Source organism: Calonectris borealis, chromosome 3, assembly GCF_964195595.1.
Source record: "Calonectris borealis chromosome 3, bCalBor7.hap1.2, whole genome shotgun sequence".
Taxonomy (NCBI): Eukaryota; Metazoa; Chordata; class Aves; order Procellariiformes; family Procellariidae; genus Calonectris; species Calonectris borealis.
The window spans coordinates 33243969-33262493 of record NC_134314.1 but is presented as its reverse complement, the minus strand read 5'-3'; the positions used below and the strand labels follow the sequence as shown (position 1 = coordinate 33262493).

Here is an 18525-nt window from a genome sequence, read left to right as displayed (position 1 = left end):
GTAGGCAAATACACTGGGTTTCAGCATGTTCTTAATATTTCTAAATATGAAATATATAGGAAAATAAAAATGTCTAGCACTTTCTGGGCAGGGCAGCACAAGCTCTAAATAAAGAGGCACTGAACATCGCTGCTTATACACTGAAAGCACATAGGTGACTGCTGTGTGATACATAAACACCCAGGTTAATGCTAAACCTGAATCAGCTGGGATATTAATAACACCACAACTGGGTCAGCAGTGTATTGGGTGTAGAGTGATTTATCATGTTTCTTGGGTAAGTTTGCAGCCTACCCTAAGCTTTCTGCAGTTGTAACTAGACCGCTATTGACAGGAGTTAGGTGATATAAAGCTTATGCAAATAATCTCTGCACTATGGTTATTGAAATACCAAGGTGCTCTAAATTTGTATTGTGTTTAGATCAATCAAGGAGAATGCTAAGGCTTATATCTGGATTCAGGGGCCTAAGCTTCCTGTTTTGGTCTCAAAAATTAGAAATTTTGTAAAACATGCTCTGCTTGAGAGATGCCTACCATACTGGATGAAATCCTTAAAAAATGTGCAGTTTCTGTTGTATCTTTATCTAAAGGGAAAATAAACCCCTTTTAGATTAGGACTTAATATGAAACAAGAGAGAGAGGTTTTTGGTGCACTATCTGGTCTCAGAGGTGTGATGTTAGTAGGCTACATAACCAGCCTTGTCAGCTGCCTCCTTCTGCATCAACTTCTTGATAAAGGGCCAGTTCTGATTGACTGATGTATTGCAATATTGAGTACTACATCATCTAAATTCTAGGCACTTAAACCAATTAATGGACTTGATTCCAGGTTCATAGCTAGTTATTTTGTACTTGTGTAAAGATTTAGATGCTGAAGCATTAGATTAGAGAAGCCTGCACTCTGCATGAGATGCTCACTCAAAGTAGGCAAAGTCAGCCTCCTTTTCGTGACTTAAGTACCTTATTATGGCCTAGAGAAAGGATTTACAGACTGAAACACTTTCCTGAAGGTTAGTCCTAAGGTTGGTCCCAAGTACTTTTCTCTCAACATATGGATGATGATCTCCTTCTACCAATGCTTTGGGTTAAGTTCTCACTGATAAGCCTCTATTCTAGTCTTTTTTCTTCATAGGCAGATTGGTGATCATGTTTTCTTCCTCTCTAAGAGCTCTCCAGCTAGTAGGCTGCAGCATATTCAATTCTGTACAGCAGGAACTAAAATAGTTTTGGAAACTTTTTTCCTAGAAATATGGCATCTGAAGATTTGAGATATCCTCCCATCCCCCCCCTGCCCCAGCTATGGTGTAGATGAGGAGATATTTTGAAGATCTGCTTTTGGTTCTAAGCATGGAAAGGGGGATTTAGTCTTTCTATTCCTAATTGATTAATTGTATTTTCAACATAAATCATGCTCTGCTCTTGTTTTATAATATGAAACACACTCAATTTTTTTTTATCTAAAATACTTCAGAATTTTTTATCTTTAAAGTCTTTCTTGTTGTTATACAGCAACAAAACCATGCACAAGATGTAATGATTCTAAATCAACATTTTCTTTGGGTGCTGTGCATTGAAACTTAACTTATTTTCCATTATTTGTCTTTCTGCAACAAGACAAAAATTCTTATAAAACAAAACAATTGTAATAATATTCTGACAAGTCCAATTTGTATGGTACATTGTCACAAAAGAATATCTAAGAAAATGCAGAATGGCTATAAAACCTACTAATATGCTTTAGAAACTCCTTGCAGGAGCTAGAACAACATACTATTAAAACTCCAAATACATATTCAATATGTGTTTTTAAAGAAAACTTTATAAATACGCAAATTTAAGATAAACAAATACAGAATAAAATGCACTAAGAAACTGATATGTAGACAAAGGTTTATTTACACCATACAACATTTTAAATATTTTATACACAGCTGCAGCAGAGAAAGCTACTCTGAGCTTTCCAGAGAAAACTGCAATAATAAAGATGTGAAATATATTATTCATATAAAAGTGAGATTATTACTTTATTGCATTTAAAGCAATGAAGAATGTAGCTCAACAGACATTCATTTAATGACAAAAACTTTGCTTTTATATTATAAAGTAAAAAGTGTAGTAATGGCCAAACAGACTGTTATAAACTTTAAAAACTGCATAAATATATACATTGTGCTTCATGGTGAAGTTTTTTGAAAACTAAACCAAATGAAGCTGTTACAACATGAATCGTTGCTTGAGGTTTATCTATAAAGATTACCTTACAAATCCATTCCACGGGTACTTACAACACACGATGGTAAGAATTGTACACCTGGTTCTCCACTAGCCGCACTAGTGGGAATATACTGTACGAAAAAAACCACTGACATTTGGCACAGGAAGAGCCTGACATAAAGTAGTCACAATGTTCAGACAGGAGCGTCAGGATTCCCAAGTCTCTTTATTGTCAGTGCAATGAATTATTTTTGTTTTGTTTTTGTTTTGTTCAGTTTGTTTTTGTTTTTGTTAAACTTCTGTTTGAAAGTCACCTTCTTGCACATCTAAAGGCAAGTTCAGACACTTCTCCCATTCTGCTGGTCTGAGTTCTAAAGCATCTTTTGCCTCTGTGTCTAATACGTTTATCGTTGTATAGTGTTGGTAGTCGCCTGTGGTTTTGAAACTTTCCCATGGAGCCTTGTTTGGTGCTGAGTTCTCCTGAAGACCAGAGAAGAAAGAAGAATTAAAAACAAAGGTGAAATAATGTGTTTTCTGTTCATAAGACTGATCGCTAATGTGCTCTCATGAGACAGAGAAGCCAGAGAGTGGAAATGACTTTGCAGGGAGCCAGGCTGGCGGGTGTTCAGCACCGTTGCGACTCTTTCTCTGTGAACAATCAACACGTTGGCAGGCTCCTCACCTGAGCTGCCAGCTAAGCCCTTTCTTTCACAAGAACCAATGTACATGAGGAATGGCCGAGTGATCCAGTACCAATAGCCATCTTTTTAATAGCGGTTGTATAGAAAAGTGGGAGAAGAGAAAAGAAGGTAATTGAGAAGAGCTTGCTGCTTGAAATATGGAGTGATTTGAAACAGAGATTGCCAGCTGGATTTTAAATTGGGGCAGGTGCATGACAGAACCCCGGAAACCTAGTCCTTGAAAATACTGTGCGAGCTACCTTGTTCTACAGGCTGATGAGCTCATGTATATTAGGATTAACAGGCTGAAAGCTGGTTATTTTCTACTGAATGAATTTTTTTTGAATGCTAAGTTCTATAGGGTAAAGACATTATGGACTAAGACCAATTTAATCAGTGATTTCTGCTGTGTCTATGTTTGGTGGGACTTAGTTGCCAAAACCTAACATTTTTGCATCATTTTAGATGCCTTTGGATTTTCTGCCTGATATCCAACTATCTTTCATGAGAGGTACAGTTCTTCTTTGAGTCCTGTGTCATCACTGCCTGCACCGTGCTGTAGGCTAAGACAACTGAGGCTACCTAAAATAGCCTGAGATGCCTATATTTAGGTTCCTGGATCACTTTCTGACTGTCTTACAGATAGACCATTCCTCTAGGCAGCTTTTATTAGCAGACTTTTCAAAAACATAACACCAATGCGAAACAGAGTAAACACAACTCTTCCACTGAGATTCCCTTTGAGATTTTGAATTAATTCAAGCTTTACGTGGACAGCAAATCTCAAATAGGGAGGCGAATGCAAACTTTACATGTCAGCAAATCTCAGAAGGGGGAGTGAGCGAGAACTGGGTGCAAATAACACATATCATAGCTAAAGGTTCATCAAAGAATCAGGGCTAAATTTCTGTTGGTTTAAGATGATGTAAATGATGTAAATCCATTGGCCTCACATCTGCTTAATACCTCTTCTTCATGTCTGAGAACAGCTTTTCTGAAAAAGTCATAGAATACAATGATTCTAGCTCAGTTCCATTTAATATACAATTTTCACATTATAAAATTATATATAAAATTATTACTAATCATAATATTACTACTAACAAAAATGTCACACTAAATTAGCTGTTTTAATTAGGCAGAATCAAACTATTTCCTTGCTCTCATTATCAGATGTAGTCAGGGTGTTATGCATGTGTGTATGAGTGTGTGTGTATAAATTTGAATTATGATGATAGCAGAGTCAACTCAGGATGATTTAATTTTTGCTTTTCCCTTGGTAAATATTTATAAACCTATTATGGAAAAGACATGGCATTATGGAGACCCTGTGTACTTTCTGGACCATGTCATGTATAGGTGAATCTAGCTGGACTTGTTTGTAGCAACTAATTTAATATCTGCTTGCCTAGCTAGAGGAAAAGCCCTATTGGCCAAATTACATTAGTGACCTGCTTTCTCTATATAAAGTCCTTTAGACTTGATAGACACATAGAGATTTGAAATGTGTTCCCTACAGTTCAATTACTTGTCATCTATAATGATGTCAGTCAGTTAGTTATGGTCTAGTTGTAAAACCTAATAAGTCTTGTCATAGGTCAGATTACTGAAAATATATTTTGTTCTAATTTCTGAGGCTATTTAAAGATAATGCAGCGTGAAGTCTTCTAGGGAAATATGCTGAATTTAAAAGACTCTTGTTTCATTATTGTTGTTAAGGATCCATCATATTTTAAGGAAAACTTACCATACTGCCTGATTTTGGTACATCCCGAAATCTGTCCAGTGTCTGAAATTTCTGATTTAACTCTTGAAACAATTCCATATGCCTCTTTCTTGTATGCATGACCTTCTGCAAAATGGAACATAATTGCTTATATTTATAATTGAATCTGGGCTTTTTTAAAAGAAGCATTATTTTCCCCAACATAATAAAGTAAGTTGAATTTGGCAGGCCCATCTTTTCCCTATAGAGTTGACCCATGGAAGTGAATTGCACTGAGACTTCTCTCTGCTTTGTTTAATGTTCTTACTGTGTACAAGAGACTGTTTTTACCCCACGTTTACTGAGTTGCTGAAATTAAGGGACACTGCTTTTGTGCTAGCCTAGAAATATTTTGAAAGTGATGGCAGTTTCCCAGAAGGATATTTCTCTTGTACATTAGGAATATTTTCTAGAATTTCTGTTTTCAGCATGGATGCTAGTATTTTAATTTCTATGGGAATGCAACAGCATTTTGCAATGGTCCCTACCAGAATAATTTTTATGAGAACACTGAACTCAGAAATCTTGGCCCAAAATGAAAAAGCCCAAAATGTTACGTCTTTTTAATTAGACATCTTCTTGTCATTCAGATCATCATAAAATGCAGTTGAAATAGCATTCATATTAAGAAAAGTAGGCACAGTTTTTCAATTTTACTTGCTTTTTTATGTCATGGACTGGGCAATTGGAAACCACCCTCCCTCTAGACCATGCACAGGGCACTCTTCCACAAAAACTAATTATATGGCACTCCTGTGCAAGAGGTGGGGGCCCCAAACAGCCCTCCTCCCTTGGAGGAGCCCTCAGCCATGTATCTGCCTTGGCAGCTACATGGAGAGTGAAGCCTGTTTTCAAGCCTAGACTGTCAAGCCTACCATCTGTGTTGTTTCCAAACAAGTTCACGCTCAGGTATGGATTCAGACCTGCCTCTGGAGCAAAGCCGAAGGCTGCTTACTGTTCAACCAACCTCATGGTTCTGTGGTCTGGGTGGACAGGGGACAGGAGGGACGGAGGATGCTTCACCTCAGTCCAACAGCAGATGGGCTCAGCTTGGCTTTTCTTAAGCTTTTGTAACTGCTTGAACTTGAGTTACAGCCACGGCAGCAGCCGATAATGTTGACAGAAAAGGTGCAGGACACTAGCCTCTATCCACGTCCACTAATTGTCAATGATTTTCCCTGGAGTTATATGTGACAAACCCTGCAAACTTATGTACGCAGTGCCTGAGTGTGACCCTTCCCAGCCAGTAACGCTTCTGCCAAGTGTGGGTTAGTACCTTTTAAAATGGAGTGGCAGTATCTGACCCTCAAATAATGCTTTACCAATACCAATTTTAACTTTTATCTTTCATTTGTATTCTGTGTTTATAAATTTCATGAAATGTAGATGCTCTCTTGATCATGCATTTCTACTTCTATGCTGTAATAATCATATCATCCTTAATATAGCTACACCGTAGCTTAAGAACTTGTTTCACTTCTGAGAACAGGAAATTGGCAACATTATTCACAACAGACACATGAGATACAGCAAGCAATTAAAGATCTATTAACTTAACATGAGTTGTGGGGTGAATAAGGGAAACAATTTTGCAGGATTTGGTGAGGAACTCCTTGCAGAATGTAATTTAACTAGAGGTAGCTGATCTAAATTTATGAGGGGAGTTTCACTTAAGTGACTTCCTAGGGATTCTTTTAAGCTATTGCTGTTATGGTAGACAGGGATATGTAGCAAATTTCATATACATAGAATTTAAAAAAGAAAGGTTCTGCCTCAAAGATTATTATTGGCTGAAATAAGGAGACACGCTCACAAGAATAAAACAGATTTGGTGGGTTAAAATACTGGCTCTAAAAGCATATGACTGTGAAATAACAGGAAATAGCATATGACTATGAAACAAGTAGGAAAAAGTTTCCGGTTGGAAACTTTCTAATAGAAAGCTAGGAATATAGAATAGTTTGGATTGGAAGGGACCTTTAAAGGTCATCTAGTCCAATGCCCCTGCAATCAGCCGGGACATCTTCAACTAGATCAGGTTGCTCAGAGCCCCATCCAACCTGACCTTGAATGTTTCCAGGGATGGGGCATCTACCACCTCCCTAGGCAAGCAGGTCCAGTGTTTCACCACCCTCATTGTAAAAAAATTCTTCCTTATATCTAGTCTAAATCTACCCTCTTTTAGTTTAAAACCATTCCCCCTTGTCCTGTCACAACAGGCCCTGCTAAAAAGTTTGTCCCCATCTTTCTTATAAGCCCCCTTTAAGAACTGAAAGGCTGCAATAAGGTCTCCCCAGAGCCTTCTCTTCTCCAGGCTGAATAACGCCAACTCTCTCAGCCTTTCTTCCTAGGAGAGGTGTTCCAACCCCCTGATCATTTTTGTGGCCCTCCTCTGGATCCGCTCCAACAGGTCCATGTCTTTCCTGTGCTGAGGGTTCCAGAGCTGGACACAGTACTCCAGGTAGGGTCTGACCAGAGTGGAGTGGAGGGGCAGAATCACCTCCCCCGACCTGCTGGCCACGCTTCTTTTGATGCAGCCCAGGATACGGTTGGCCTTCTGGGCTGCGAGCGTACATTGTTGGCTCGTGTCCAGCTTTTCATCCACCAGTACCCCCACGTCCTTCTCGGCAGGGCTGCTCTCAATCCCTTCATCCCCCAGCCTGTATTGGTACTGGCGGTTGCCCTGACCCATGTGCAGGACCTTGCACTTGGCCTTGTTGAACCTCATGAGGTTCACATGGGCCCACTTCTTGAGCTTAATGCTAATTTCTGATATTTTTCTGAATCCAGTGCCCAAGAATTTGTTAAATAGCAAATATGAATAATGCAAATGTCTTTCTCAGTTTATAACATTATTCCTGAGGAGAAGCAGGTGGGAGGAGAAATTAAACACTTGCAGTGGGATGTCTGCCAGAAAAAAGGCTTTGAATTTTATTCTTAATAGCAGAATGACTGGTAAGCACATGTACCTACAGATCTTTTCATTGCTTTCTGTTTTCCTGGCTTCCATTCCATAATTCCTACCCACTGACATATGCCCCTCCCCACTGCTTATAAAGAATGATCTGAACTGAAGGTGCAGTAACTTAAATTTCCAACTTTAACTTTTCTTTTTTAGACTTCTTTTAAATTCCTTGTTAGAAAGCACCATCTTATCCCCTTTCTAGAAAATATGCTGTGTTGGGTAACTCTCTTTTATTACAAAATAACTCACAAAGTATTTGTGGGGGTTTAATCTGTTTTCTCTATTAAATGGGCAATGTGGAAAACACAGCTTTATCGATCTTAGAAATACATAGGTTTTATCAATCAGCTGGAGATCTTGACCTATACATACTAGAATGATTGTAGTAGCATCAGGATCTGAACAGGATGGAAAAGGAGCTTCTCATGCTGCCCTTTGAAAGCATACCTTCTTTAGGCGCAGCTGGGGATTTGCCCATTAATGCCACATCCCCTCCAGAAGCACCTGAGTTAGCCACCAGGCTACAGGTACACATCTTCTTGTGGTCTTTCCTGCAGGCTCCATAAGTCTTGTGCCTCACACCCTAAAGGGCGTCAGACTGAACTGACACCCCTTCCACATTTCACCCCCACTCACAAGTAACATCAAGGGTGTGTTTTGAAAAGACTAAGCCTTACTCTGATGAGCACGTACTCTCAGAAGAGGATTCAGAGTGTGGATGGCTATCATCAAGATGGGAAAGGACTTCAAACATAACTCTGTACCCAGCTCCTTTTTTTATTTATGACAGGGTTTTAGCTGAACTCTAGCTCAAGCTCAAATATTCTCATGAAGATTTGTAGTTAATCTTATGAATAACAGTAATAATAATAATAATAATAATAATAATAATAATAATAATAATGCCATTCAATTTGCCTTGGAGATTTTCTATACTGTCACAGGTAAAAATGCTGTCTTTCAAATATTGTAGGAAACAGCTAAGTGAGAAGAACAGATGGGGGAATGCCTTCCCAGCCCTGTAATGGAAACATGCTGTGTTTTCAAGATGTTATAGGTATGATCAGTTGCCAAACTTAGGAATGGGAAAGGATTTTTCCCTGCAGGCATATTTTTTTTCACCTTTGTCTTCGAGAGATGTCTTCAGGTTAGTAAGAGAATGACTTTAAACTTTTGTGTGAATTTATAATGTTGTTATAATGAATAGCTATTGCAGATGAAATTCTGAAAGAATGCAGCTCCAGCAATTAACGATCAATTTAGCATTATTGCTAGGTGAAAGTCTACTGCTCTGTGGAAAGAAAAGAAGATATTCTGGTATTCACACTTGTCCTGTGTATCCTTGTTTTCCCTCATGGGTGGGACACAAAAAGAGCCAGAGATGACTTGAATCCTGGGGAGCAGGGTAATAAGGCACTTTTCTGAATTATTTGGCATAAATGTTATTACCAGAGTAGATCTAATGAATGCCTCATAAAAAGGGGAGAGTGGGGTGAATGGCTGGGGAAATCCAGGAATCAGACCCTCTCATAGAATTTAAAGGTAATTGTGATCTTGAATCCTAAAATGTATGTCAATAATACTGTTTAACTCTTCTGTATGTTTTTGTAAGTGTCAGTGCACACCTGTTATAAAGTCCTCCTGGGAATTTCCACAGCATCTGTATTTCTGTTCAACATAATTAGAATGAATTTTATTTGATCTGACAGCTAAGTATTAGTGCTGAGCCTTCATGAAAAAGCTACCTGTCCAGCTTTAGGGAAAAACGGAACATAATGACTGGGGTTGGAGAGCACTTAGCTGGGCTTACCACAGCCAGCAGGAGCAAGGATCCAGACCTATGAATTTTGGTCATATTTTGGATACCGGACTGCATGAATGAGTCTAAACTAATCCTTGGTAATAGCAAGAAAAGAGCTGTAAAGCTGTTGCATGCTGACTGTTCATTTTAGCAAACTTCAAAGTTCAGCTAGATTAGTCAGCACTTTGCAAAATCTAATAGTGGACAGTATATTATGTAGCAGAAATATTTTCCGCCTACAGACTAAACCCAGTATGTTACAGTCTGTCTTCTTTTTTCTACATAAAAGGATAACTTAAGAATGTAATGGTAAACTATTTAAAAAGGGAAAACAAGATACAGGTGGCCCAGTTCTTGAAAGACTCTTCTCTAACCAGCTTAAGATCTATGATAGGGACTGAGCAGTTTAGGTGTGATCTTTTTCTCTCTCCCTTTCCTTTGACTGGAGACATAATTTTTCTATAACACTGCCCAGCATAGTCACAGGACTTTTGTTATTTATAGTCCACTGCAAAGGCCCTTAAAACTACACCTGTATTTCTACACATATTGGAGATAACAGGGACAGAGAGTATTTTATGGTGTTGAGTACAGTCACAGTCTGCCTGTGTTCACACTACATAGCAGCTGGTTTTGAGTTTCATCTGCGGCCCTCAGAAAAAAAAGGCTTTTCTTGTGTTTCTTTGTTTTTACTTCAAATTGTCTATATTAATGTGAGTGTTGCATTGCAGTCTTTTTTTTTTTTTTAAACTATGAAACTGTGACTGTACAGTAGTAAGTCAAACATGTCCAAGACCATTCTCTGGCACCACGTGGCATGGCATGTTCTCCATGAATTCTCCACTAAATTCTCTTAGTCTCCGCAATAAGAAGTCTACAACCAAATTGCCTATTGTGAATGGTACCTATGTTGCACTGGTTTCCTAAGGACCTTTCAGGAACTGTTTGGAGAGACAGGGGTGGTCCAGACTAAAATATTAATCCATATAAAAATTGGCATTTTGGCACCCAGGAATATTCCCCCAAATGTCTACTTTAGTAAGATAGGCATAGCCTGAGGGTTTGTCTTGTATGGATATAGAAAAACATATGTGAGAGGTTGAGGGTGTAGAGACTACTGGGTGAGTGTTAAAAGGAAAAGGATGGAGGGAGTCAAGCTTGACACAGTCTTGTCCATACTGTGCATTTAGCATTTGTTATCCTCAGAACCACATCCATAGCATTTATTATCCCCAGAACTGTAGAAGGACATTGTCTCAGAGAGTGCCAGCTGGCACTGGTCACAGACAAAGCAGAGAAAGTGTTAAACATTTAAGTAGTATGGCCAATCGCTCTAGCTCGACCTCACCTCCAGGCTCTATTCTATTTTGCAGTCAAGCTGCTTTGAAGTATCAAAATAGCAGTGTTTTGGCCACACAACACTATCTCAATTCCCTTCATCAGTATGCCTTGCTGAGCGAAGGAATCTGAGTGGCTATTTGAACATTTTATGGCTTTTTGATTTTGCTTTACCTCTGACAGACAGCCACGCTATGTGTAAGAACACACGAAAGCCCACAGGCTTAATAAGAGGAACTATAAAACAGGGAGGTGAGATGGGGTTAGTCTGAGTCAGTACTTCTAAAACACAGCAGCAACTGGCACAGTATCGTTGCCGCTCTCACTTCCTCAGCAGTCACTCCCAATGGCCCCATCCTTCCCTTTTTACAAACAAATACCTTTTCCTGCATTATAATCATACTTCTAAATATATTAGGCCATATTAGGCAACAATGCTGTAAACAAGACAAGAAAAAGGTGTAAGCATCTTAATTACACTAGTGAGTCAAAAGAAAATATGAAATGGGAGGCCTGATTCTTGACAGCAGAATGCGTACAGCATTGTTGGTGTTTATTTGGTGTTGGATTACGCTCTCCTGAGGGGTAAGAAGAATGTTTTAGTATGTGTTGCCACAGAGAATGTTCGCATTGTGAATGGCATGATATTCCTACCTTTCAATAAAAAACGGTAAAATTCAGAATTCTTTATATCATTATAATTATAAAACTCCTGTTCATATTGCTTGCATTTAATTTTAGAATTGCTTGCTCATCAGAATTTTTTTGTTGATTCATGTTTTTCTTCTTCCTCTCTAGGCATTTATCCTAAAGCATACTTAGGATAATCTTTTCATTTTATTTTCCTTAAACTTGCTATGAATCTTTGTCTGGTGCTTTATTTGAGATGTTACATGACTGCTTAAGTAGCTATAGTCTCTGGGGGAAAATGACATAAGAGATTAAGGTGTGATGTTAAACTACCAAGAAACCACAATCGGACATGGAAGGTCAGCATTTCGGCAAAAGCAGGTCGCCAAAGCAAACCCTTCTCTCATTGCAAGGCTTCTATGACCACTGCTATGGTTGCATTTTGCTAATTCTGCCTCTTTCTTTTCAGTGGACTAGAATCTGAAATCTGAAAGTACGTGTGCTGTGCTTACAGCCCAAATAATAATAAAAAATACTTTTGTTTGCATATGCAAGCAGAGAGAGTGATTTTTAAAGTTATGGTTGATATATACTGATCACTGGATGTTAAAGTTTAGCCCAAGATCTGTAGTTTTCATGCAAATATGATTGTTCAACTCCTCTGGAGACACACATAATGAATTATATCAAACTATTAACATGCATGAACAGACAACTATGCAAAACCTCCAAATCCATAAATTATTAACATCCCCTTGAAAACTAACTGCTGTATTGCTCCTGGTAGAGAGTAGAGAAAAAAACCTCAAATAAAACTCTAAGAGACTTAATCATGCTGACTGAGATAGAACAAAATGGTCATTAACTAAGACAACCAAACCGTCTCATTCAACCGGGTCTAAGTCTGAAACTGTGGATATCCAACCTAAAAAACCTTACATGAACTTGATTTTTTATATAGCATGTGATCCATAAGCTTTGGCAACTACAGCACTTCATCATTCAAAATTTGACACATTCATAATTACTATTTGGATGTGAAACTCATATGCCAGTAAATTAGTATTGAAGAAAGAGAGATAGAAAAAATTATTGAGAATCTCTTGAACAAAGCAACCTTCTCCACCAACGTGGCCTGTCCTACAGAAGTGTCAGACTTTTTCAATAGATAGATAGCCAGCGAAACAAACAAAAAAAAAACAACAACAAAAAAAGAAAAACAGATGAAAGTGAAGAGGCAGAGAATTTAAAAACTGAAATCATGATGGTTAATATTGAAATATGACAGTTTGATCTCAGAATATTTTACAAACAAGTTGCACCAAAGTAGTTTTAATGAATTGTTCATCATGTTCTGTACAGTACCAATTGAACAACCCTATGACATCTAGTGTGTCAGAAGGCTAAAATCTGCTAAATGAACACTTCGCATGTACTTTTAGGAAAATACTTTTAATAATCAGGAATAATTCAGTAAAACTTACTTCAAAGTCAAGGTCCGAATAACGTGATTTTCTTCTCTATTAAGCAGTAAAAAAGAAAGAAAAAAGAGGTTGTATTAACAAGGGGACTATTCACCAAATCATATTAATGAGTCTAAATAACATTTTTTTTTCCTTATCAGATATATATTAGGTATTCTGTGAGAGGTTTTAGATTTTATCTTGACAATTTAAGATTAATGCATGACTTATTAGACCACTATCATACTCTCTTCTCTGAAATAAACCAGACTGCATTTCCCCGGGATGCATAATGTGCATGTTATTTGCATGCAATTGAACGTGTTGGTGTATAAAATATATCTATTTCTATACTTTCTGTGGTATTTCCAAATTATGATCATATTTATACTTTTTACACAGCTATCTATAAGTATCTATGAATTAGATTTGTATAGGTATACAGAAATTGGTTCTTTCCTACATCAGCCTTACATTGGTACAACTCTATTGACTTTAATGGAACAACTGATAGCAAAATCAAGCCAAAGCCATCTATACTTTCCATAGCTTCAGCTTGTTTGTTTGCAATGACAATCTGGATGGAGAAAGCAATGATTTTGTTTTACACTTAAGACAAATCTGATTCAAAGCATCTGATACAAAGCAAGAATGATTTACTAGTGAAATAATCACTTGTATACAATGCAACAGAATATGATTGCTTAGAGATATTGCAAATAATTTAGCACAGAATTTTTTACAGATTCTAAAAGAAAACAATTATGAAGTCAAATTACATCAGAAAGAAGCAGAAATATTATAAAGAAGAGATAAAAGTATCTTTTTTCTCCTAAGTTTGGAAATTGAATGGCTTGCAATAGACTAAAGAGATGTAGAAACAGTGGTTGGAAGAGCTGAAAAAAAGAATGCAAAGAACATGTGAATGGAAGGAGAGTTAAAGGAAGGGAAAAGTACCCCAAGAAAAGAAAAAGGCTTGCTGCTACAATTTAACCCTAACTTTTGTGGTAGGGTAGGATGGCTTTAGGTCATGGTGAATGAACCTTTTCAAATTGCACATAATTTCTTCAGTGAGGTACAAATCAAACCCGTTAAGTCAAGACGAATAATGTTGCTGACTTCATTAGACTTTGATTTTATTTGGTTTAACAAACGTGCAGGTTTTAGTAAGCTGTTTTGTTTTCTTGCAATTGAAAGAAATTGCAGTTGTAGAAAGTGGAAAATGTTTGTTTCTGAGGCCTTGATAATACCACTTTGTGACATATTGTCTGGTTTTGTAGTAAAATTTTGATGCTCCAATCCACAATAATATGAAGAAGATCACTGTAATACTGTCGTCACACACTGATGCCTAAAGAGCTGGGAGGCAGTATAAAAGAACAGTCTATAACACAATTAAAACAACCAACAACAACAAGCTTTGGAGAAGCTATCTTTAATAGGGAAGGCTTGCTTTAACCTAGCACACTTTAAAAGGAGCATTTTAAAATAAATTAAACAATTCTGCAAAAATAAGTATCATGAAAACAGGGAAACAATAAGTATCATGAAAACATGGAAACAACAAAGGTCTTGGAGGTAAGAAAAATATGAGGTCATTATGCTCAAATTGTTAAAGTAGCTAAGTTGTTACTTTTCACTCATACTAAGGGGGCCACGGTACAAGTGTACTCTTGACATAGGCCTTCATCATTCCACAGTAAAACAGCACCTGAAGAATCTATGTATTTCTAATGAGGAAGGATCTATTTTTAAGGTGCAATTAGAGCACATTGACGACCGTAAAGGCTCTGTGGTTACAAAAGAAGAAACATGTAGAGCAGATAATGAGGTGAAGTTTATAGGTGTAGCTTTGAAAAATGCTTGAAAAATCTATTTTTAAGCTACAGTTCGGTAACAAACCTGATATCATTGAACCATCTGACTGAGAACCCTAAGTAAAAACATGGAAAATTTAGGAAGAAATGTATAGTTTGCTATATACTGTGATTTATAAAATGGGAACGTGTATTTTGCCTTAAGTCTGCTTGACCACAGGGAAAATATTCCTGGCATAACTGGATTATTAGATTTTGCAGCCAGACAATTCTATCACTGTTTACATGGTAAAAAAGCATATCTAACAGACTGCAACATATTTAACTGTGCTCTTGTCAGAAAGAGGTAACTATTGCAATTATGCTGTTAGATCACAACAGTTATGACCAAACAGGTCATACCACAGGTTTATCTTAGTGAGGATTTTTCAAGGGCTTAAAAGGAATCTATTACAAACACATTTATTTTAAACTCATATAGTAAAGAACATCTGTTCTGTGCTTGTGCTTCACTTTTTTTTCCATGGCTGCATACGGTGAAAAACAGCACAAGTGCTGTCAGAGCCTATTCGCCTAAGACATGAAAAGTGTGTAACTGCCACAAGTCCGAACAGTAGCAGTGAAGTTCTGCGAGTTTCTGAAAAAAAAAGGGTGCTGGTTATGAATGTGAAAGTCATCTGCAGTATTGTCACTGACACCACTAGGTACATGATCAGGTCCTCCCTGCTACTACATCATTACAAATGACTGCAGTGTTATTTTTTGAGAGTGGGAACATATTCAGAAGCATGAAGTCATTGAGAATCTTGATTTATGAGGATGGAAGTTTTCCTTCGGTCCCAGCTGGAAGTTGTCATTTTACTAAATTCTTCTCCTAGTTTCTGTATGATATACCACAAGCCTAAAACATGCAAATCAACACATTAATTGTGATTGTATATATACTTTTTTTCTTAAATGAAGTTTACTTCTTGTGTCTCTTTTGGCTGAGAAAAATAGTGTTTTCCACACATACCTAAATGCTTTCAGAAATCAACCATCTGGTTCATTCTACAATTTAAATTAATGAAAGCCCGCAGGTGAGTGAAGTGGAGTAAGGGAAAAAAAAATCTCTTGCATCAAATGAGCTGCTGAATTGGTCACACCAGTATGTTTCTTTTAAAAAAGCTGTTCCTTTTACCCACCTGCAAAACTGAGAATGATTTTAGCCAACCAAAAAATTAGACTGGAAGCTGGTGGTTTTTTCAAGGATCAGTTGGAAATCTGCTTGAGTATTAGTGTTTGTAGAATATAAATAACAAATGACTGTAAAGGATAATATCTGTGGTTTGCCTCATTTAGTATTTTGTATTTGACCAGGTTCTGCAGTGATGCTTCAGGAATGATATAGAGAAGGGCAAGTACAAAGTGACATTTCTGCTGCAACGCCCTCCCTAGTTCGTCAATAGTTTAGGAATTTCCTTGGGAGGACCTTACTCTGTTGAGCTTAATTACACTTTTTTACATTATTCCATTAGCCTAATCATGTTTTAGAATTATTCCTAATTTTGACTTCCAAAATGTGCTGAGGTAGTGAATTCCACAATTTAAATATGCATAACGTGCACAGGAAAATCATGTTGTTTATCCCTTTGCCATTTCATTTGATGCTCCTGTTTTTTATGTTATAGGAAATACAAATAATTGTTCCTTATTCACTACTCAGTCATCTGTTTTCCAAGCTGCAGAGCCCTAATGCTGGAGACCTGCAAGGGTAACTAGTAGAGGGACTGCCTAAAAAGCTGAATGCAATTACTCAGCATCAGGGAGTTAGCTGGGATAATTCGGAAAAAGCTGAGGGGTATGGGTAACTAATGAACTGCAATCCATGCACAATTACAAAAAAAAATGTCAAGTCTCCATTTAAATGGACAAGGGTGTGAATAGCCCTTTCTGAACAACTCCAGTGAGTTGCATTGGTGCTCTACATTGACAGAAGCGAAATCATGCCTGTAAACTGGGGAAATTTCAGAGAAAAGCAGCAAAAACTACTTTTAAATAGTTAGTAACACTGGATCAAGAGGAAAGGATAAAAGAGTGATACAGTTCATTTAAACTTTGGCTCTGGAAGAAGCAAACACAGAAGCTTGTGCAGAAACCTTAGAAGGATATAAACACTGATAAAAAAAGCTGGTTAAAAAAAAACCTGAAAAGTTGTAATTCAGAAAAAATAGAAAAAAAAAAAAGGAAATTCCAAAGATGCTGTTGGGAATAAAGAAAGTTTATGTAACTATGAAATAATCTGTTAAGGAAAACAGTGGAAGCTCTTCACTCTAGTCTTGAAGGTGAAGTTTGACTATGTATTAGAGAAATACGCTGTAGAAAATGTCCTTGCATTGATAGAAGAGATGACCTGACAAGGTTTCTTCCATCTCTGATTTCTACAGCTCTTTGATCTTAATTGATAAAATCAATTTTACAGCAAACCCCCCCGTGTCATGCCAGGACCAAAGTAAAACTCTGTGAAAAGAGGTCAGCAATAGTAATTTATTTTAAATCAATTTTACTTTGTGCTAATCATGTATAGCTTCTCTGTGTAATTCCAGAGCAGCTTTAAACTCTGCTCACTGAGGGACAAAAATAGAATACTGAAGAATAATTTCCATACACCTGCATGCACTAATCCGCTGGCACCAGGAAAGAGCTGCTCTCACTAAATGACTAATAAAATCCCTCTCCATCTCTGTAAAACGACAAATGCCTGGTTTTCTCCTTATTCTAGTCTGTATTACACCACTACCTGATTAATTACATGAGATGCTCCTGAAGATATATTGCATTGTGCAAAGTATAATTGAAACCAGAGATACCATATTATAGTGAGGGCTATAACCATCCTTCCATTAATATAAGGCCTTAATATCAGCAGTTTATAATTCACTCTGAGATTAGATTTGACATATAAGATCTTAGGCTAGGGAGGATTTTTTCCCTGAACAAAACTAAAGGAAAATCTTTTTTGGTCCTCAGAGATATGGAAGTGGAATGGGGATAGACAGTTTTCATTTAAAATGCCTTATGTGTGTATATAACTGAAAAAACCCCCTCAGTTTCTGAACAGAAAATTATGTTGGCTATTAGTTCATAATATGAGCTAGACATAAAGGAAGTAAATTTTCACGAAAAAGTGGATTAGCTCTTTAATGTGAGAATTTTAAATCTTTAAAATATGCCAGCAAATTTAGCACATCAACACACAGCACAAACATAACTTCAGAGTTCTCAATTTAAAACTGTTCTGGCAAATTATTCTGGTTTGCTGCTCCCTTTTTTTATAGGGAAACCTGCATATGTATTTACTCAATCAACCAAAACCACTTGTTTTGTGTTTCTGAAGGCTTTGGGGGGAAATGTAGCATTTCTTAAATGAACAAGCAATTGAAAATATGTTTCTTAAGCATCATATGTAGTTAAGATAGCTGCTTATAGTATAAAGTCTGAAATATATGCTATACTTCATAATACTGACTAAAATTTCAGTTCTTTACGTCTTCAGTTCCTAGAATCAACTCTGCCTGATTCTACCCCCACTCCTGTACGGTAAACTAAAAATAAGCTGCATCAATTTCTGAAGTCAGAGAAATCTGAGACCTACTCACTCAAGTGAAAGAAAGAGAGGGTTGTTATAGGGCTAGACTTCATTTCACTGAGAATCACAAAATTGGCAAGAACTGCCTCCACAGCTTATTGAAGAATGAAATGAGGAACGGGAGAGAGAGAAATCTCTGAAACAGAATGCCTGAAAATAAATGCAATGTGGAAACATGATAAAGAGGAAATTCCTGTGGTGCTTGTCTCTCTATTTTTGTTCTC

The 18525-nt window shown here is 37.2% G+C and overlaps 1 protein-coding gene across 1 annotated transcript in view; it reads right to left on the bottom strand.

The window, feature by feature from the left end:
* Positions 1 to 1880: 1880 nt before the first annotated feature.
* ADGRB3 (adhesion G protein-coupled receptor B3) overlaps positions 1881 to 18525 on the bottom strand; it is a 489232-nt gene continuing 472587 nt past the window's right edge. Inside the window, exons 29-31 of the mRNA XM_075145284.1 lie at positions 12878 to 12913; positions 4642 to 4746; positions 1881 to 2694 (exon numbers count right to left, since the gene is read on the bottom strand). Coding sequence (XP_075001385.1) covers positions 2506 to 2694; positions 4642 to 4746; positions 12878 to 12913 — 330 coding nt within the window. The 3' untranslated portion in view covers positions 1881 to 2505. The remainder of the gene's footprint in view (positions 2695 to 4641; positions 4747 to 12877; positions 12914 to 18525) is intronic.